At 38.5% G+C, this 21,003-nt stretch overlaps 1 protein-coding gene across 15 annotated transcripts in view; it reads left to right on the top strand.

The window, feature by feature from the left end:
- Window positions 1-21,003, top strand: part of KDM6A (lysine demethylase 6A) — a 148,727-nt gene that overhangs the window by 74,684 nt on the left and 53,040 nt on the right. For 13 of the 15 annotated variants that reach the window (XR_005256741.1, XR_005256739.1, XM_038135371.1 and 10 more), the window contains 3 exons: window positions 5,742-5,862; window positions 16,815-16,869; window positions 19,626-19,660. Coding sequence is in view for 12 of the 15 variants with exons in the window: in XM_038135371.1 (XP_037991299.1) it covers window positions 5,742-5,862; window positions 16,815-16,869; window positions 19,626-19,660 (211 nt within the window). In the remaining 3 variants the exon portion in view is untranslated. The other 2 variants (XM_038135389.1, XM_038135398.1) reach the window with 2 other exon arrangements.

Below are 21,003 nucleotides of genomic sequence, written 5' to 3'. Positions count from 1 at the left end.
CTCTCCCAGATTATCAGGAGAGTCCTCTTCCAGAGTGAAATGCTAATCTGTCTTCCTGCTGCATTTATTCCATCTGTTTATGCTCATAGAGGACATGGATCTCGGTATTTCTAGCAGGCAGAGGAAGACTGTTCAAGTACTCAAGTCTGTTTAAGGTGGTTTATTTGTTCTGATTCATTCGTGAACTGTTTTTTTTAACACTGCTTCAGATATTCAGAGATTTTAACAAGAGGGAAGTACATAGTCCTCCTAAAAGGAAGGGGTGAAAAGTACTTGAGGTTTTTTATGTCTCATAAACAGGGATAATAAAAAAAGCAAGTGGGAATAAGATCAGCTTTAGAATTATTGTTCGTATATTTTATATTATTTTTAAAGTTTTCCAGCTTTCATAAAAGGATTTGTTGGATTGGTTCCAAGACTCTTCATGCAGTTCACTGTAATTCAATATTGTACATATTTTTTATATACTACAGCAGCATGCAGCATTATCTTGAATACAAATATTAGCAGTTACGTCATTTTATGTTGGTGATTTTGTTTAACTATTCATATAAGAATTAAAAGTCCTCAGCATATATATAAACATTGCAATAGTGTGATCAGTCCAAAACTATTTCACACAATTATTATAGTAAGATGTACCATAAGGTATTATCTCCATTAATTGAAACAACTACAGTAAAATAGGTCTGAAGGATGTGAAATTTTGATACTCCCTTCTTTTCCACCATTTATCATCAAGCAGTAAGTGGTTGGTTCATTTTTACTGTTGTTTCCCTGTTTCTCAGTTAGACTAGAAAACCAGTAGAATGAGATATTCACGTAACTTTAATAATTTCATGCTCTCCATAGTTGTCCTATAGATTGAATGTTATTAAAGAATTCCAGCAGTTAATCCAAGGCTGTCTTTCATTTCTGTGAAATACCTGCACCCAGGTGTAGTGGCTTGGGTAGCAAATTTTTTTCTCCACTTCAGTGAAAATTCTGAGCCTGAGTGGTTTATCATCTGTTGATTCCACTGACTTCCATCAAGATGGAAAGATGGAGCCCAGGCTCTGATGTTGTTGGAGCCAGGCTCCTGAAATTGAATTTTACACCCTGTGGATCCCAGTGCACTAACTGTGGTGCTCCAAGGCCAGCCTGCAATGTTTTCTGTGGCCTGGCAAATTGCTGGACAGCCTCCAGATTCCTCAGAAACACCTGACAGGAGATCAGTCACTCTGATTGCCCCATTTGGGCTCTTTGCCCTGAGGCTGCTCAGTTCAGGGATTCCTTACCAGCTCTAGGAGCTGAATGTTAGGGAAAACTCAGTCCTTCAGCAGTGACCCTGAAAAAAGCCAAAGACCTGCAGGAGATGATCCAGACCCTTTTCCTCACCTCCTTCATGACTAAAGACTGCTGTGGAAAACCAGTCATTCCTGAGTGGAACTTCCTGACCCCTCTATTCCCTGATCCTTCCCAAAGCAGAAGCACTGTCATCATCTGTTCAATATTTAGATATAAAGATATCTAAAACCAACATCTCTGCTTGAATTTAAACACAGAGTCTGTAGATACTGCTTTGTCAAATATTTCTCAAGTTTCAGGTGGCTGGATCTATTTTTTATATATATATATATGTGTGTGTATGTGTGTGTGTGTGTGTGTGTTTCAGGTATATAAGACGGGAATGTACGTGTAGAGTACACATGCATGTAGCAATTAACCAGTAACAAAGTGGGCAGTTAACTTTCTTTTCATTATCTTATCTTGCTGTGATTTCATAGCAAACTACTCTTGGGTTGCTGAAGACTCTGCTAATGCTATGGAAAAAAACTACTCCCAGCTGCTGTTCTAAAGGAGTGCTTAAAGACTTTGCTGCTCAAAATATTTTGCCATTCAGCTGTTGCAATCCTCTGGACAGAAGAGTTGTAGCTAAAGACTGTAAAAGTGTTTCATAAACACTTTGTTTATGTTCAAACTGTGATTATGAGTTTCAAATAGAAATTTGTCCATTATAGCCTCACATCGCTTTCAGTAGTAAGGCTGTGAAATGATGTGGAGCTTAAAATAGGTGGTCAGAAAATTGAAAGAGGGTAAGAACGCAAAAAAGAAAGTTTCACTCCAACTGCATCAAGTGACATTAGAATAATGTTAGGTTCTTTTATTTTGTATGCTCACTCTGATTTTCATGGGTTTTGTTTGAAATGTACAAAAGTGATAACTTCTGAATAGTTTAATTGATGTTCTTTTATTATATTCTTTTGCCTAGTACAAAGCTGATTTTATTCACAGTCTATTCAAGCAAAACCATCCAGTAAAGTCTTATGAGAGTTCACTAAATGTTTAATATAATAATCTGTTTATTATTCACCTGGTTTCTTCACTTTCATAATGGAGGGCATTGTTGTATAAATTAGTGGGTGGGACAATAGCAGCAGTATTGATTCTGGCAGTCTTGATTTAGAGATGTCATTTTTATTTTTCCTGAATTGCTGTAGCAGTGCTGTGTGAAATGAAAGTCCAGAGGTGCTTTTCATTCTTTGTAGTGTCTGTTTTCCAGTCCTGCTTTCCCATTTTGTTAAGTGTTAGAATAGCCTTTCCCGCCTGTTAAGAGAAATGTCCTCGTCCTTGGAGAAAAACCTTATTTAATTTCAATAAATTGTGGTAGATTTAACCAGCATTGTGTCTCACCACACAGGTGTCAGTATCATCAGAGAACAAAAGGAAAGTCCTCTCTTTGCTGAATTCAGATGACTGTAATTTATTTCTGCAGTTTGAGAGCTCCTGGCCTTTCATTTGATAATTTTTCCTTTGGACTGATGTATGTTTAGTCTGCTGAAGGAGTGAGATGAGAAGTTCTGTTTTGTGCATGAAGGGCAGTTAATTAGTGGAGGAGACTCCAAACTGACTTGAGGAAGGCTCTGTGCCATCAGCCCTGAAGGAAGCTCTTGGACTCATCCAGCTGTTGGGTTATAGCTGCACTTCTGGTTTTGGTCAAGGCATACAAGAGCTGTGAGGGAAAACATCTGGATAGCTTGGATGCCTTGGATCCTCCAGACCCACAAATTTCTGGGTGTAGGCTTGGACAGAGAACAGAAATGGGATTAGAGATGTTTGAGAGTAAACAAAGATCTGTACAAGAATGAAGTTACTCCTGCTGTGTCTGGAAGGCCCAGCTGTGGAATGGGTGTCAGTGCTGCTGCAGATGTTCTGCTGTTTCATAGTAAGGGAATGAGTCTGGAGCTCTGGGCATGGCAGTGGAAAACAGTCAGAGAGTTTTTGCTGTGGTCTGTGTTCTTGATGTGTCCTGTAATTGTGAGCATGTTGCTGTTTTGTTTAAATGTTTCCTGCAGGCAAAATTACATCAATATTAATTCAGCTGTGATGTAAAATTGCTTGTCTGTCTGTAAGAGTTAATAAGTAAATGTCTTTTCAGAGCTTGACTATTTTATTCTATAGAAATTCTACTGAGTATTTAAATGAGGTTGTAGTTATTGGATTAGACATGAGTACCTACCACTGGTTAAAAATGTTGAAAATACTCTTTCAGTCATTGAGGAAATTTTGATGATGCCCCTTTTCACAGTGGTGGAAGTAGTTTCTGTTTTTTATTATTCATGCATGTCATCTTGGAAAAAGCTACAAACTGTAAAACCAATATGGAATTTACACTAGATTTAAGTAAACGGTAAAATTTGTTTTTTAGTTAGGTTTACCTCTGCACAGACTAAGCTTACTCAAAGCATGGTCTCTGTGACCAGCAGTTTCTGAGCTGAATGTGACACAGTCTTTCCTGTTGCTGCTGATGATAACTTACAGGTATTTAAGTGCTGGGCTCCTCTGAAATACTGGGGTAGGCAGCATTCTTGGTTTTTTGAATGAAGGACAGTATACATTCAAACAAAATTTGAAAACTATCCTGGAAAGTTTTTAATTATACTTTTGGCTTTGTTTTACTTCATTGCTCAACAGTGTCAGTGATTAATATTTCCTGTTCAGTAAGCAAGAGACTACAGAAATATTTTTGTTGCACTCAACTTCTGGCATAGCAAAAGCCTAGCTTAAAATATGTGCTGATACTTAGTGATCAGCCCAGTCCTTGGCCTTTCAGTTTGATCTCGGTTTTTGTAGATGATGAAGATGAGCATGGTATTATGAGACAAGGATCTTTGTTTGTTAGGAATTCAGTGTAGATATTAGTTGTGTGATTCACCCCCACAATAGGATTTCAGGGAAATTTAGATGAGATGTGAGAGAGCTGAGCTGTGGTGCAGGATTGTCCCTTCAGCGCTTCACTTGCTCCTTTTCCATATGCTGGCAGAAAAGTAGGGTACTGGGTATGAAGAGCCTTTCTGAAGGATTATAATAGAGGAAGCTTCAGTTCCACAATAAAATTTTAATACTTTTTTTAAACCTATCTACTCTTAAGTTCTATTTAAAGAAGTCTGATAATGCTTCAGGTGCATACAGTTGCATTGTCTAGAGGAAGTTCTGTGCCTTTGGTTTGCTTTGCCATCGATGAGAAAAAAGCCTGTAAGACTTTTAGAGCAGAAGTGTTTTTGCTCAAGGATTCATAAATGATAATTTATGTGTGTTGTGAGTGAAAAAAATCTGTGAAAAATATTTGTTGAATTTTGCATTGCATCTGCTAACCAACCTTTAGTCCTTATAAATAATACTGTATTTGGAGAGTAGGAATTAAATCAATGTGCCTTAAGAGAGTGATTTTAAGCACTGGAGTTAATCCCTGTCCCTGTGCTGCTCCACATAGACTGCTCTGTCACCTGCCCCCTTGGCACCCACCTGTGGGGTTCCAGGGGCAGCAGATGGGATTGTGTCTCTGGGGCTCAAATCTACCCTGAGAGAGGCTGGTTCTGATTTCTCTTCTTGTGTGACCAGTGGTGTACAGGAAGGGATTTTGTTTCAACCTGTCATTGGATTTCAGGCAACAATGAGACTTAGCTTCTTTCTTAATTCCTCTGTGACTTTAATTCTATTATCTTTTAGCTGCATTTCAGCTGTCCTAGTTTTATGCAGCGGCCTGAGAGGCAAAACGGTCCTGTTTAGAGTCACTTTGTTTCTGCTCCAAGATGGAGTTGTTAGATGGCATTTCTGTTTTATCTGGTACAGTGCCATCAGGGACAAGTGAGAGAGAATTTGAAGGTAAGGCAGTAGACTCAGAGCCATCTTCACCTATCATGGGAATATGAAAGAAAGTTACTGTGTGAGGAGCTGGCAGGCTGTTATGTCTCCATTTGGAAGTAATGGAGTAATTGGTATTATTTGAGTTCTTGCATGGCACTGGGGCTAGGAAAGGCAGGAGAAAGTGGAAAAAGGAGCAGGTAGGTGCAGTGGGAGGAGATGTGTGTGATCCCTCTGCTGCTGCTTGGGGGTCTGCACTGCTGGAATCAAAAGCAACCTGGCTGTTACAAGTGAACTTGCACTAATTTTGCAACTAATTTGTGAGTCATCCTCTCTGAAATATCAGATATGTTAGTGTATTTCATGCAGCAAATTAGTTTCTCTAAATTAATAGAGATTAGACTTTCAAATACATGAGAATATCTGGAGTTCAAAATTACCCAATCCTTGAAGAATCAAAAGCCATGCACCAAAAAATGTTACACGTAAACCGTTATTTTGTTATTTTCTTCTGTAACAATACTTTCTGATCCACTCTGTTAGCCATATAAAAAACATTGATTATAGAGTAATACTTCAGTAAAACATCATTTTTTTAATCTGTGTTTTTCTTTCAGGGCAATTAAAGCATTTCAGGAGGCGCTTTATGTTGATCCCAGCTTTTGTCGAGCCAAGGAAATTCATTTGCGACTTGGGCTTATGTTCAAAGTGAACACAGACTATGAGTCTAGTTTAAAGGTAGGTTTAAGTCCTTTCAAATTGAATTAACATTTCTTACAAGTCGTGTGTTGCATCTTAAAGCTGCAAGGAGTGCATAAGCACAGAGCAGTTACAGAACTGTCACCTGCTATAGGAATTGAAGTGCTTTAATGTGAAGTGTCTTAGTCCTAACAGAAGGAGGATGGGTTTGAGGTGTGTGAGGTGCTACACTCCAGATGAAAAATTTGGTGTAGGGCTCTTGTTAAAATAGTGAACCTTGGGGGAGACTGAGGTTGTACTGAAAGCTAAGGGAAAAAAACAGCAGCTTGGATTATTTGATTTTTTATTTTTATATTCCTTTTTTCCCCCCCAGCTTCCCTGTTGTAAACTGGAAGTTCTTGGAATTAGTAAAATATAAAGTTGTTATGCAAATGATGTCTTTTTTAATACAATTGTTACTTTTCTAGCAGTTAATTATTCTTTTATTTTCTGGCTTGAGAGTTAACTTCTAAGGCAACAGCTTCTGGCTAATCAGTTGGAAGTGGTTTATGGTAACACAGCACTTTGTTTCTTCTGTACTCCTTCAAATTCCTTACTATTTACATTCTTTTCTGCTCTCTGATTGTAATCTGACATTTTATCTCCCTCCATTCAGCACAATTGCCCATGTTTTTCCTCTTTCCATTTTCTACTCTACCCACATGTCCTTTCCTTCCTGGCCTCTAAATTTAGCTGGTACGTGTCTTGGAAAAAGGAAGAGTTCTTTTAATGGACTTGCATGTGGTGGGAAATACACCTGCAGGGCTGAGAATTTTGTAATTAGGTGTAATTTGTAAACACATTTCTGCATATTAATCTCCCCTCGAAATTATTGCAAACAATAAGTGTTTTGTTTTCAAGAATCTTACGGCTTTCCTTTCTTGCCAGATTGTTTTCTTTGGTTGTCAGAATCACATGGTCCAAGATTTGAAAGAGTAGAGTGTTACTCTCAATTTTTCCTTTCAGTTTTTGTGATGGAGGGAAGCAGTTCTCTCCCCAGGCTTCCCTTTTCATCCAGAGGCCAAGGTTTCACCTACAGAGATTGGTGGAGTTGGAAATTGTTCAGAAGAGTAGAAAAGATTCCATGCAATGAATGATGAAAGAGAGCAAGGAGAGGTGGAGGTAGATCACTGTTGAGAATGTGTGAGCTTGGGCAATCCTATTTCCTTATCCTTTGGCACAGATTTGGTTTGTCATGATATATATGAAATAAAAGAAGTGCTGAAGTACATTTTGGTTTTATTTTTAAAGAAGCTCTGAGGAAACAAGATTAAATTTACAAGGAGGTGATTGTCTTCTAATCAAGTAGTAGAAGGAACTCAGTGATCTCATAAGGTCTTTTCCAACCTAGTTGATTAAATGATTTTAATTTTTGATATAAATTGATCAAGAAATAGATAACCTTTTTCTGCTGTGCCATAAAGTTTGCAATTCTGTCAGTGCATCAGGTATTTAAGTAAATACTATGATAACTCAATCTAAATAACTTCTTGTGTTTGATGTTCACAACTTTGGAAAACAAATCAGTCACTTACCATGAGGATTTTGAGCATACCAAACTTCAAGTTTTCAAAACACCAGCTACAAATGGGAAAAACACTGAAGTAGTATTTTGAAAACAGAAAGAAATTAATCTTTTTAAATGCAAAAATTATCATGATTTCATTGCTTTTATGTGGCATATGGTGAAGTTGCTTAAAAAAACAAATGGCCACAACAAAAGCAGGGTACCCTGGGGCAGAGGGATGGTCTTCAAAGGATGGTGAAATGAACATGAGTGTTTGCATTAAAGGTGGTTTCATGTTTTCCTTAAAGCAATATAACTACAGCTTGTTCCTGAAAGTTTGTCTCATTTTCTACCTTGCAATCCTGATTGCCTCGTTCAGCACTCTCAGCTGCATTGAATCGAGTGATTTTTCATTTTTTTGCTTTTCCCATTTGCAGACTGAGGTGGATCAGAAGTCTGAGCCAGCTCAGCTTGAGATGGCCTGGTTGGTACATCCAGTGCAAGGTTGATGGAGTGGGAAGGAGGGGACAGAGCTGTCTTACCCCCTTTGGTTTAAAATGTACTGAGAAACTGCTCTGGAATTACCAACTGAGACACCTGAAGCAGAGTTTCTGGTTTTCTTCTTTGCTGTGGAGGTTGCAATCCTTAGTAAAGAATAACAGTGAGGAGCAAAAGACCCAGTGGAACTTGGTCTCAAACAATTTGAGCTGTTTCCAGTTCAGCTCAGCTGTGGATTTAAGGTGCAGTTCAGGGACTTACCTACTTTGTTTGAAAACAGTGTGTTACTGATTAAACTTACCCGTTCAAACATCACAATGTGTCAGTTGAGGGGAAAACTGAGTAGAACAGGGCTGTAGCTTCTTTGAAAGCAAATCTGACTGTGATTTAAAAAAAAACACACCTTAAACCAGAACTCTGAGTGATGAGAATATGAGAGGCGAAACAGAAAATGCTTCCTTAGTAGAGAGAATGAAGTGCTGGTGCACTGGTTATGCTCAAGCATGGGGAGAGTAAAATGGGGAAGGGATGTGAGAGTGTGAAAGGATGTTTTCACACAATGTCTCATTCTCTGGGACAGAGTATCTCATCTTCAAACAAAAGAAAGATAAGAAACCCAAAGCACTGAAAAAGACAGTGTTGTTTTGTTGTGACGTTTTTGGTTTTGTGGACCTTTTTAAAAGGATCCAAGATTTTAGAGGGTAATTAAGGGGGTTGGGATGCAGCCTGCCTGTGACTGGCCTTGAGCACAGACCTTTTTCCTGGGGCTCTTTGCCCGGTTTGAGCTCCCCATTCACACAAAGTGGAAGTAGCTTTTTCATCTGGTGTTTGCTTGTGGCTGCTCTGGATTTCACAGATTGTACCAACGTCGCATTAAAGTACTTTGAAATATCATAATGTTTTTGATGGTATTTAAACATTCATGTTAAGTCTGTAATTGCTAAGAATAAACCATTGCCAACAGATGAGTCATTGTCAGTGAGAGGCATTGTCAGTAAGAGTCTTCAGGCAAAGGGGGAAGATGGAAGTCTGAAGGTCATACATTCCATGTTTTTCACAGTTTTAGAGCATTAACATAAATCATCTGTATTTTATGTAAGCAATTTAAGCACAAAATTAATTTTTACTATTTTAAGATGTTGATGATCAAGATAATTGCTAGAGTGCTGTTTAACAAGCATAAAATCAACTCCCAGTGTTTTTTCAGAATCAATTACTGGTTTTGCCTGTTCTACAATTAAGATTTGCAAATTACTGTGAGAATCCTTGACTTTCCGTGTTACCCCATTGCCATAAGATCTTGCAACACCAATGCTGTTGAAAATTACTTGGCCTTCAGGCTTGCATTAAGGAAAAAAAATGTCCTTTCTGGTTGAAAAAAACGCAGTCCTTGTATAACCTGGCAGATTGGGCAGTGTTACCTTCACAGGTGAGACATGACAGCTGAATTTGCCCCTTTCATCAGAAAAGTAGAATTAATTCCAAAATTAACTGGCAGTGTCTTGGGGGATATATTTATTTTCATAGATTGATAACTGTAGCAACACCATGCTACTGAGGTTTACCTCACTGTCCAGCTTTTTTAGTTTACTATGTCCTGCTGCCCCTTTCCTTTTCACTGTCTCTTACAAATGACACAAGAAATACTGTGTTCCATGGTGGTAGCTGTAGTGGCACTGTGATAATCTGAAAGGAGAATAAAGCAAGATCTCTAGGAATATAATGCATATTTTTATTCATTGGGTAAATGTAGTTGGAAAAATATTCATACCTCTAAGTTAGTGCCACATTATTTCTGACATGCCACTCGCTGTCATGGTCATTTTCCTATTCATTGAATATATTTTTTTAAATTTGGCCTCCTTTATTCGTAGCTGCATGTAATCATCTTGTCTCGCATGTGTGTCTCAGTTCTTCTCTTAAGTACTGTTGAATCTTAAACAATTTTTAGAAAATCTGTGGGAATGAAAGATTTCAAAGAGAATTTTGGAGACGTTCCTGTACAACATACTGCTCCAGAGCCCTCTGAGATCTGGGAGCTGAGCTCCAGGAGACAGCTGTGGGAAACCTGGTGCTCACCCTGCTTGAAGTCTCATGTTTTTAGTGGGGATTTAGAGCCATGATTCTGAAAGCCCTATGAATGCAGAATTCATACATAAGGGAGAAAAGAAATCTTTGTTTTTTATATTTATTAGATTGATGACATTGAGGGAACAGTGAGGGCCAAGGGGCAGATTTTCTGAGGGTTTGATTTTATGAAGGAAGCTTTGTTTGCTTTTGTTTGGAGATTTCTGGTGGAGGAATTGTGTGGGTTTTGTTGGATTTTCTTTGGTTTGTGGGGTGAGTTTTTTTAACGGGTGGTCAGTAGGAATGCTGGACATGGGCAGGTTGGTTTATAGCAAACAAAGCAATGTTTTGCTTTGGGAACTTTATTTGGTTTTATTACAGGTGCACCCAGTAAGAAAACCTTTAGAAGAATGAGAACTCAATTTCTCATGTTTTCAATTATCTGCCTTTTAGTAGAAATACTGATTCTGTCATTCACTTACAGAAATTTTTCCTCCTTCTTTATACACAAAACATTTACTCCAGTAGTTTGCTTCGGGCTTATGCTTTCATCTTGCCCATAAATCATCAATTTAAATATAATTTTAATTTTTTAATTATTCTTCTAAAGATTCTCATTTGTTAGTAATGTTAAGACATGCTGCTTATATTAGGATAAGAAAAAAGCTGCAAAAGAATTAAAATGTGCATGAATTTTATGAATATGCATGAAATAGAAAGAAATTAAATGCTGATGTACCGATGAACAGCTTGAAGTATTTATTTATAGTCAGTCAGACACTTTTCTAGCACTTATTGAAATATTTCTCCTGTATATATATAATTATGAAAGATATTTTTAGCTAGTGCAGCTATTATATGCATCACAAAATGCAGCTATTATATGCAAGCACAAAACTTACAGACGTGTCATTCATGTTTTATGTTCTTTCTCTGAGTAATAAGTAAACAATTATTTAGGAAAGTGAAAATTTCTGATTTTGAGCCTTCATGTGCTGTTTTACCATCCAGTTACCTTTCTCATATGGGCTTAGATAAGTAATTTTTAAGTTTCAACATTCTACATTGAAACCTTATGTATTTCAGTCATTAAAAATAACTAGTCAAAATACATGCAGTGATGAGATGTATTAGTTTCTCATGTCTAGTTTTAGGTCTTGAATTCTACAAGGAACAGCTGCTTTTTTAGGTAAAAAACAAGGTGAAGGGCATTGGCTCTTGCAAGCTGGATATCCAAGATTTCAAGCACTTCACACAAAAAAGCATTTTGTGGAAAGCAGAATGAAATTAATCAAAAGATAATTTCAATAAAAATGAAAGTGGTTGGAAATCAGTATTTGGGAGTGAAATTTCCCTCTTAGTCTTGGTAGTTTGCATGTGTCAGTGGTGGAAAGACACATACAAGAAGTAAATCCATGGTAGTTTTTTAATGCAGCATGGCACTGTAACGAAACTGCAGGAGAGTTATTAGTGTGACTGCTTTTGACACTGGATAATGATACCACAATGTCTGCCCTACAGAGGGTTCTCTTTTATTCTCTCTTACCTAGTTTCACTTGAGTTTTTGACTAATTCCTGTAAAAGAGATTACAGGTGCATGTTAGAAATGCCATGATTATGAAGAGGAGTAAGTGCTAAAACTGAATTGCCACGCTGTGTGGCATCTTTGGTCGTTTGGGAGGTGGGGAAGAACACACCATGGGAGGAGGAATAGGTGGTTCAGAAGTTGAGCATTCAATCTAAGGGTATTGGTGGGACAACCAATATCCTTAGATATCCTTATTGGCTGGATGGGGCAACCCTGGGTGTATGGACAGACTGGGGAATGATATGGTGGAGAGGAGTGCTGTGGAAAGGGGCCTGGGCTGGTTGAACATGAGCCAGCAGTGCCCTGGCAGCCAGCAGGGACATCCCTGTCCTGAGGGACATCAGGCCCAGCGCTGCCTGCTGGGTGAGGGAGGGGATATCCTGCTGTGTTCTGGGCTGTGGCAGCCTCACCTTGAGTGCTGGAGGCAGTTTTGGGCACCACAATGGAAAAAAGATGTGAAGCTATTGGAGAGTGGCCAAAGGCAATAAAGATGGTGAAGGACCTTGAGGAGAAGCCATATGAAGCTGAGAGCACTTGGTCTGTTCAGCCTGGAGGACACTGAGAGGAGACCTCACTGCAGTTACAGCTTCCTTGTGAGGGGAGCAGGAGGGACAGGCACTGATCTCTGCTCTGTGGTGTTCATAGTGACAAGGAATGGCCTGAAGTTGTGTCAGGGCAGGTTTAGGTTGAATATTAGAAAAAGGTTCTTCCCCCAGAGGGTGGTTGGACACGTAACAGGCTCCCCAGAGCAGTGGTCGCAGCACCAGCCTGGCAGAGCTCAAGAAGGTTTGGTCAGTGCTCTCAGGTACATGATGTGACATTTGTGGATGGTTCTGTGCAGGGCCAGGAGTTGGACTCAGTGATCCCTGTGGGTCCTGTCCATTTCAGGGTATTCACTGATTCTCGTGAGCTTCATTCATGGACCTTCTCCTTAAGAGACATCTCCATCCAGACAGATCCTCTTCTATCAGGTGTACCTGTAACTGCAAGGTTGGCATTCAGAGCACGCAGAAATACTCAGAGTGTAGCCACAGGTCACCAGCAAGGACTGAGCTGAGCTTTCCGTGCAGCCTGGGCAGCTGTGGGGGCTGGAGGCTGAGTCCTGGAACGACCCCGGCTCCGCGGCCGCGCCGGTGCTGCGGCAGTGGCGGCAGACTCCCAGTCACCCCCTTCCCTGTGACGTTCTCTTGCTGCTGGCAGTCTTTCAGGCTGTTAGCACAGGAATAGCTGAATTCTGATGTTGCAGAAATAATGCATAAAAGGTGGAGACGAATGGGAGTGTTGAGATAGCTTTGTGAAAATCACGGTATAAGATATTGGTCAGAAAATTCAGATGCAGCCTTTTTATGGCTTGCAGAAATACAGCTTGGATGATCTTTCTGTTTGAGAATAATTTTTCTCTTAGAGCTTGTCAAAGCAAGAGATTTTTCAGAGCATACTGCTGCTATTCAGTGTATTTGTATATGTGGCTTTTGTTCCTTCTGTCCTCCAGCAGGTTGTGGTTTTTTTTTTTTGTTCTCCTATCAGTAAGTTGGCTTTTTTTGGAATGTTGGACAAAAGTACCTGAGTGTTTACACTACCCAAACCTTTCTGTAGCAAGCTGAATTTGTTCTGAGCTCAGAAAGCAGTGGAGAGCAGCAGGATGAGCTGCTGTAGCTGCACATGGAGCGTGTCCTCTCCTGACCCTCTCCCCTGGTCCCAGAGATGCCTGGCAAATGGAGGCTTGGCACCTTGCCCCAGCTGGTTACACAAGGCTCTCCGTGTCCTACTTATCTGAACAAAAGCTGCTCTGAGCAGCACGGGCATCACACCTAGGTCACACAGGCAGAAAAAGCCATCTCCTGACAGAATTTTACTGAGTCATGATGGAGCTTTCCTTCATGGTAAGTCGGTGAGGATTGTCAGGTTTCAGATGATGGCTTGCCTTGCTTGCTGAATATATGCAGAGCCGAGAGCTATTAAACTTGCTGATGTCACCCTGGAGAGGAGGAGGGAGTAGAATCACTACAGAGGTCTCAGGTTTGCATGTAAACAGAGACAGCACTGAAAATCTTGCATTGAAAAGGCTTCATTTTGCTGTTGTCATTTATTGATTAAAGAAACCACAAAACCTTGGGTACTTGCCTGTTACATTTGAAAGCATCGGTGTTAATTCTGTGAGAGAAAGCATGTTAAGTTACCTAAATCAGCATCAGATTACTGTTACTTTACTACCAGACCTAGTGCTTTCATCAGTTCTCTTTATATGGAATCCACTGTACCTCATCCTTGGAAAGGTTATCTTCGGAATTGTTTCCACAATCAGAGGCAAGTCAAGGACTCCAGAGGAGATGGAATAGGCTGCAGATAACTCTGCAATTACAGATGGCTACAAATCAAGGTGATTTAGGGCTTGGCTGATCTTAAAAGTCTTTTCTAACCTAAGCGATTCTGTGATTGCAGCAGCCCTTGAGAAGAGCCTGTTAGTTTTTAACATTCAGAACACTGCCTTCTAGGTAAATCCTCTTACTGGGGATTTGAATTTCTATAGACTGCTGTCTGCCTTGAGGTATTGTGTGTCGTCTCTGAGCTGCAGCGGCCTCTCCTGCATAACAACTATTCCACACAGCAGTAGCCAGCTCAGTGCTGCAATATTTGAGAGGGGTGCAGATGTTTGCCAGCCGCTGCTGTTGGTTGCAGGAATGGAAGTTGGAAATTATTACTATTTTTTAAATTTTTTGGTGCTGGTAATTGTGATTAGCGGATCTGCATTTGGCTGATGAGGTTGATGTGTTAGAATGTCTGCATGGGGTTTTTTTTTGGTCTGGTTTTGGGTACTTAATGGGGAGCTATGTTTTATTTATCCGGCAAGAGGTGTAGGTTTGCTCGTGTGTGTGTGTGCATTTCAGAGGTTCTTGGTTTGAAAGGTTCTGGGATTTCTGTGTATTGCTTTTAATTGTGATAACTGTCTAGTGCAGATGGTGTGTTTTTCTGTAGTCACTGGCTTTGATTTATCAATTTATTTACCGGTTGTAGATTAGTGAACAGTGCAAATAGAAATTTACCACAGTAAGAAAATTTTCATAATGTGGATTTTTGAATTTCAGAAGTTGGCTACTGTAACAGTCAATATTTAATTTTTTAGGAGGCATTGCTGAGAATATTTCTGCTTTTTTACTATGTAGCACTTGATAGTATTGGCATACTTATATATTAAAATGGTTAGCTATTCTTGCATGGTTGCCTGCTTTCTCTCAGTGAGTCTCACTGCAGTAACCCTTCAGAAGAGCTGCTACAGAACAGTTGTCAATCTTTTTTCTTTAGAACTGCTTATTTTTTATAATAGCATTGTTAGGTGAGAGCAAATCTGTTCCATTCTGCTTTATCTTTCCATAGTAATTGTAAGTGATGGTGCAGGATGACACATCTGTACAGGAAGGATTTTGTACCTTTCAGATCAGTAACGTTCAGTTGTACAGGCCAGAGCCTTTTTTTCCTTTTGGCAGGCAAAATGCAATTTAAGATAGGGCATTTTATTTTTATTTAGTTTTTTTTTTTTTTAAGTTGTCTGCTTAGTAGAATCACTATGGTAACAGACTAAAGGATGTCTCTGAAGCACTCAACCTGCATTGCAATGTAAGTGAGGGGAGACTGTAAGTTGTCTGCCTGCTGAGCAGGAGGGAAAGGAACAGACACAGCAGAGAAATAAGCTAATATTTAATATTTGTAAGCTGTTATTTAATGCTTGTGCTAAGGTTATAAAGTTATTTTATGGTGTGAATCCATTGGTTTTTGTGTTCTCTTCTGGGGGGATATTACTAAAATGCTCATTATAAATCATGATTTGTGTTGTTCCTCAATTTGAGTTTGGTTCATTTTTCAAATTCTGTTAAATGTTACAAATTATCTTGATAAAGGGAGTGAGGAGGAAGCTGCATCAGTGTATGTCAGAGCTTATGGAAACGTCAGCATTCTTCTTATGTCTTGTTATGGATAATACATTAATTTTCAAATTTTTTGTCTCTAATAAAATTAGGGTTTTTTGGAAATGTGATGGTCTTATAAAATCTCACACATCTTAGAGATGTGTTTTGTATAGACATGCTGTACTCAAGGATTTATTATGACCATGATGAAAGTTAAGTAGCATCTAATAGCTCTGAGTACAATACTGAAAGTATTGCACCTATCCACTGATACAGACTTCTTTTCTTCCCAGCTACTGCAGTACACTCCCAGTGCCACCTAGTTTGGCATCCTGAATTATAATTACAATTTATAAATTATAATTTTATTACAATAAAATATATATAATAGATATAATTTTTATGCTAAGAAAATAAACTATACAAGTGTCATGTTTTGTGTATTAGAAATCACCTCACACTGTATTTTGTAAGTAACTATTTATTAACAGTAGTATTTTATAGGGTAACTCTTAGCTTCCTGTGTCCCTAGGCCTTATTCTCTCTTGAGCTAATATGTCAATTGAAATTTCACACCGTGTGGGGATTTTCTCAAAAGTTTATGGAAAAGCTCAGGCACTGGAGTTTCTCTGCCTGTTCTATTCATTTTTATACACTTGTGTCTCAGATTAAATAGTGATCAGTGAATTAGCATGACACCTGCAGACAGACTTCATTGCTCTGCTCTTGTGACTTTCTTTACAGATGAGTGAAAAACTTAGCTCAGAACCTAGAATGTTTTAAAAGGTATTTTTTGTATTCCTTTAAGAAAAGTGATTAAAATTATACAAGCTTTAATGTTTAACTGAAGTTTTCTCAACATCTGAAGGACAGGATGTGAGAACTTACGACCTCCTTATGAACTCATGTTCTAATGTAAAGGTATTCATATTAAATTCCTTTTGACAAGAGCTGAATTTTTTTTAAAACTTAAAATCACTCCGTTTGTAGGGAGAGTGTTCTGTTTTTCTAGATGGATTGAGTGCTTAAGTATTTATCTCCATGAGGCTGTGAGCTGGTGTGTCTGCAGTTCCTGTTGTGCGTGTAAAAACTTAATCTTCCAATTTTGACCATTCGTTTGATGCCTTCATTATTTCAGATGCAACCCCAGTTGTTTTATGAAGATCTGTAGCTGTCTTACATTCCTAGAAGCACTGAAGTGTTTGCAATAAAAAAATTTACTTTCCTCTAGTAAGCAGTTGAACAGAAATTGAAAACTGGTTTTTTTTAAGACACATGGTAGAATGCAGTATTGATTTTCAAGTACAAAATTGATTTACTCTTAGTAGTTTGCCCAAGTGCTAGTATTACTTTGTTCGAAAAGCAAATAATTCTTTTTTCTTTCCAGCATTTTCAGTTAGCTTTGATTGACTGCAATCCCTGCACTTTGTCTAACGCTGAAAGTAAGTAACCAATAAGTATTTTGTTGTGGACCTTTTTTTTTTTTTTTAAATCTTATGATTGCAACGGAAGGAATTTTTAGTGAACCAGGTCTTCAAAATCAAAAGAATTGGTACTGAGAGAGGGGGACTACAAAACCTGATTCCCTCTCTCAGTGGAGACAGATGTTCCAGTGGAATTGTGGATTGTTTTACTAGATGGAATAAGTAAAAATTGATCCTTAGCTTATTCATTATTCTGAAGGCTTGAATTCTGGAGGAAACTTAATATTTGACTGTTTTTAATATATTTATAAACCTGTAGCTTGTGCTGTGGCACACATTTAATACCAATTATTTATAGTTTGCATCATCTTGATTGATAATCTATAACTTTTCAGTGATTATTTTCATGGCATTTAAATTTATAGATCCAAAATTCAGCATCAGTCTTACTGTAAAAATAAGAAGAAAACCCCATATTTGATTTTTGGTTTTTTGATATCAGCTATCTATTATTATCTATTATCTAGTCTGTATTTGAACATGTTAATCGTTAGTGTAGTGTGATCTGTGAGAGGCAGAATGTTCTGTAGGCTCTAACAGAGTGTCCTGCAGGTATTTATCCATAGTTTGTGGAATTGTATGCAAGAATAAACATGTGTTTCTCCTTGTTTTGGAGTCTGTAAGAATCAAGAGGCAGAGAGTTGTGAAGGAAAGTATTCCTTCAGTTTTTAAGATACCTTCATGCTTGAGCTTAACTGGTTCATGTTGAGCTTAAGTTACCTCCCAAGTCTCACTTCAGGGGAATTGGATATAATATTTAAAAACTGGATGGAATTGTGAGTATTCTATCGGCAAGATAGTGAAAGGGAGTTGGTTCATGTAGCTCAAACCACTGGCTGTATCAAGGAGCCAGCTGTACTTCAAGGCTGTCTTCAAAGCTTTGTCACTTATCAGCAACAGGCACAGATAATTTTGTAAAAAGTTGCAGAATTCTCCCAGAGTCAATAGGCTTTTATTACTTTTCTACCAGACATGTGATTCTTCATTGTATTTCGTGTTTGTTCGTATTCTTTCTCACAGACTTGATGGGTTTTCACTAAACCTCTGAATTTCTGTAAGGTGTTCCTAACCCTTGCCCTCCAGTCCCCTCTGCCCCCAGATTTGTGTAGAGGGGTGGCCCCATGTAAGGGCTTCAGTGCCTGACAGACCCAAAGGAGGAGGGTGAAGAGGGCTGAGAGCTGCTTGGCCAGGTCCCATGTGCTGTTCTGGGAAGGAGAACTGACCCCCTGCCCAACCCCAGGGTGTTGGGTACCCTCACTAAATGCTCCATTTAATCCTCCCCCATGCATTTCTAAGGGCTGGGTGAGTGGCAGCATTACACGGAGTGTGTTCCCAGCAGAAATGTTTGAGTACTAAGCATCTCTTCTTTCTATTTAGCCAGTCTCTAATCTGACACCTTTAATTTTCCTTTCCCCTCCAAGGCATCGCTTCATTTTGGAGCTTCACGCTGAAAGGGTTTTGTTAGGAGGGGGAGAAATAAGAGAGAGATTTTTTAGATAATGAAGTCCTGAAACAAATGTAGGGCTTTTCTTTCATCAGTACAGAATGAAGTTTGATGATGCAGTGAACATAATGGGTGTGTTATGTGCCCTTTAGCAAGGAACACAAAAAGTTTATTAAAATTTTAGATGATGCGTTTCATTCTGACCTGGTTTCCAAAGTGCACTCAGCTTCCTTCTTTATAGCAGAGGACAAAGCGGTGCACAAAGGGAGATATTTGACCCAGAGTGAAACCCTGAACTCCATATTACCTGTATGTATGGTAATTTGGTGTCACACTTTTCTGTAGCTTCAAGGGAGAGAAGAATCTATGTAATTGAAATAAATGGAGCTTGGCTCAAACACAGGTATTTTCTTACTTGTAATCCTCACGAACATGGAGCAAAAAAGTCTGTCTCAAAGGAACTTTTCTTTCCTCATCAAAGCAGAATGAGGATTACATTCATCTCAATTAGCTTTAGCTATCTGCCATTCCATGGATAGTCCAGGTTAGCAGTTCTCAAGTCTTTTCTGCGATGATTTGAGCAGCATGAGGGTAATTTTCTCTCTGCTTTTACTCTTGAACAACCCATTTTTCTTTCTCCAGCCAGCAATCTTCTTGCCTGCACAGGCTGCTGGTGGTATTATGGCATTCTGGACAATTTGTGTGAGGAATTGAAAATGCTTAACAGTAACAATCAAAGTATCACCTATAATTAACACTTCTAGTTCAGTTTAACAAGGGAAAGACAATTCCAAAAAGGAAGAAAAAACACCTAAATTTAAATCCCATATAAAACTGGCAGTGTGTAACATAATGTTCTGCAACCCAGCTAGTCTATTTCTTGGCAGCTGAATGAAAATGTTTATTTCTAGCTTGCTTATGTACAGAAAATGCTACCTGTGTTCTCTTACCTCCGCTTCAAGAGATTTTATTGCTAAGTTTACTGGAAGGTTAATGGACTCTCTGGTTCAGAACACAAATAAAATCCATGGATTGCTTTTCTTAAGATCTGTTTAAAGTTTTTGTGCTGTGTTAGGATATTCATTTTCTGTCAGGTCTGGTATATTAAATGTAAAATATCAATGTAAAAAAATACTCTTGGTATCTTCAAAACATAATTTGTCTTGGGTTTGCATTGATAAATTTGAAACATTGTTTATCCCTCACTTCAAAACATTGCAATCACTATTGTTCATTAAAACTAATAATTTTGATTTTCCCACTTTTACAGTTCAGTTTCACATTGCCCACTTATATGAAATCCAGGTAAGCTTTTAAGCTCATTTTCATAAATTGTGGTTGAGTTTCAAACTGTGTGATGTAATCAGTCTGTGGAATTTGGATTGCAGATGCTTTAGTAAAGTTAGACTGAAGTCTTGAATTACTCAAGAAACTTGACTTGCTTTGGCTAAATTAAAAATACTTTGTGTGTGGAGTGTCATGCTATAAAATGGACTAGATATCTTAATAAACATATGTTTACTAATCTCCCAGTTTGAGTGCAAAAAAAAGTCATAAAACACAACTTTCAGGAAAATTTTTTTATGAGATTCTATTTATATTTAAAAGGTTATATGTAGATTTTAAAAGATGAAGTTTCTCAATTCATTAATATATATTCCTCTTGTTTCTCATACACACACACAGAATCAATCCCACCCAGTTGCCCATGTACTTTTTAAGTATATGTGCTATATTGGACATGAAATTTTCAAATTTAAGAGCCATTTTAAAAGTTTTGAAATTTTGAAATTAGATTGATGAATGTGGCATTAGGGATCTGTGGTCAACAGCAAATAAAGCTGTGTTACTAATTCTGGGTCGAATCCTACCACAGAGCTTTTCAGGTGAATCTTTTGGGAAATTACAGAACACTTCCTGAGCTTCCAGAATATAAATAAACTGAAACCAAGAGGCTGCTGAGACAGCTGTGTCTGACTGGTTACATAATGTAGATGTTGTGCCATTTTGCCACATTTATAGGTATCATATGACTGAGGATGGGATGTGACATGGAAACAAAACCTGTTGCAAATGAAATGGATGACAGACAAACTATATTTTCAGTCAGTTAGAAAGTAAGTGCTGTCTTTTGATAGCACAGTGAAAAATGATCTGAAGTATTTCTGTATAAATAATAGATATGAATCGGATAAACAGAATATTTTTCTTTTGAGTGCTTTTGGGGCAAAGTTGTACGACAGGACAGAAATCTCCCATCCCAAAGCACCATTAAGCAACTTCATGGATTGCTGTAGTTCTCACTTGGCTACCATCCAGATTCCATTCAGCACATCAGTTCTGTTTTACTCCAGCAGATCAAAAGGAAATTAAACACCCCAGGTCACCGTGCCAGGTGTCCTGTGTAAGTGTGTGACCAGTGGTGGCTGTGCTTAAGCTGTGCTTTCTGGCTGACAATTACAGGCAGCAGGAGCTTTGTTTTAATGCAAGTCAGAGCAGAAAACTTCCGTGCATTCTGCTCTTAGGTTTGGTTTGTCTCATGGTTCTAGTTGGGAGAGGTATCTTGTTTTCTGGAATTTGACAAACTGACAAACAAAAGAGTCCTGGCTTCATTCTGGATATTACCTCTGACACAATTAGAGAGGTTT

This window comes from Motacilla alba, chromosome 1, assembly GCF_015832195.1.
Source record: "Motacilla alba alba isolate MOTALB_02 chromosome 1, Motacilla_alba_V1.0_pri, whole genome shotgun sequence".
Classification (NCBI taxonomy): domain Eukaryota; kingdom Metazoa; phylum Chordata; class Aves; order Passeriformes; family Motacillidae; genus Motacilla; species Motacilla alba.
The sequence above is the reverse complement of the archived record's forward strand: the minus strand, read 5'-3'. Positions and strand labels throughout refer to the sequence as shown.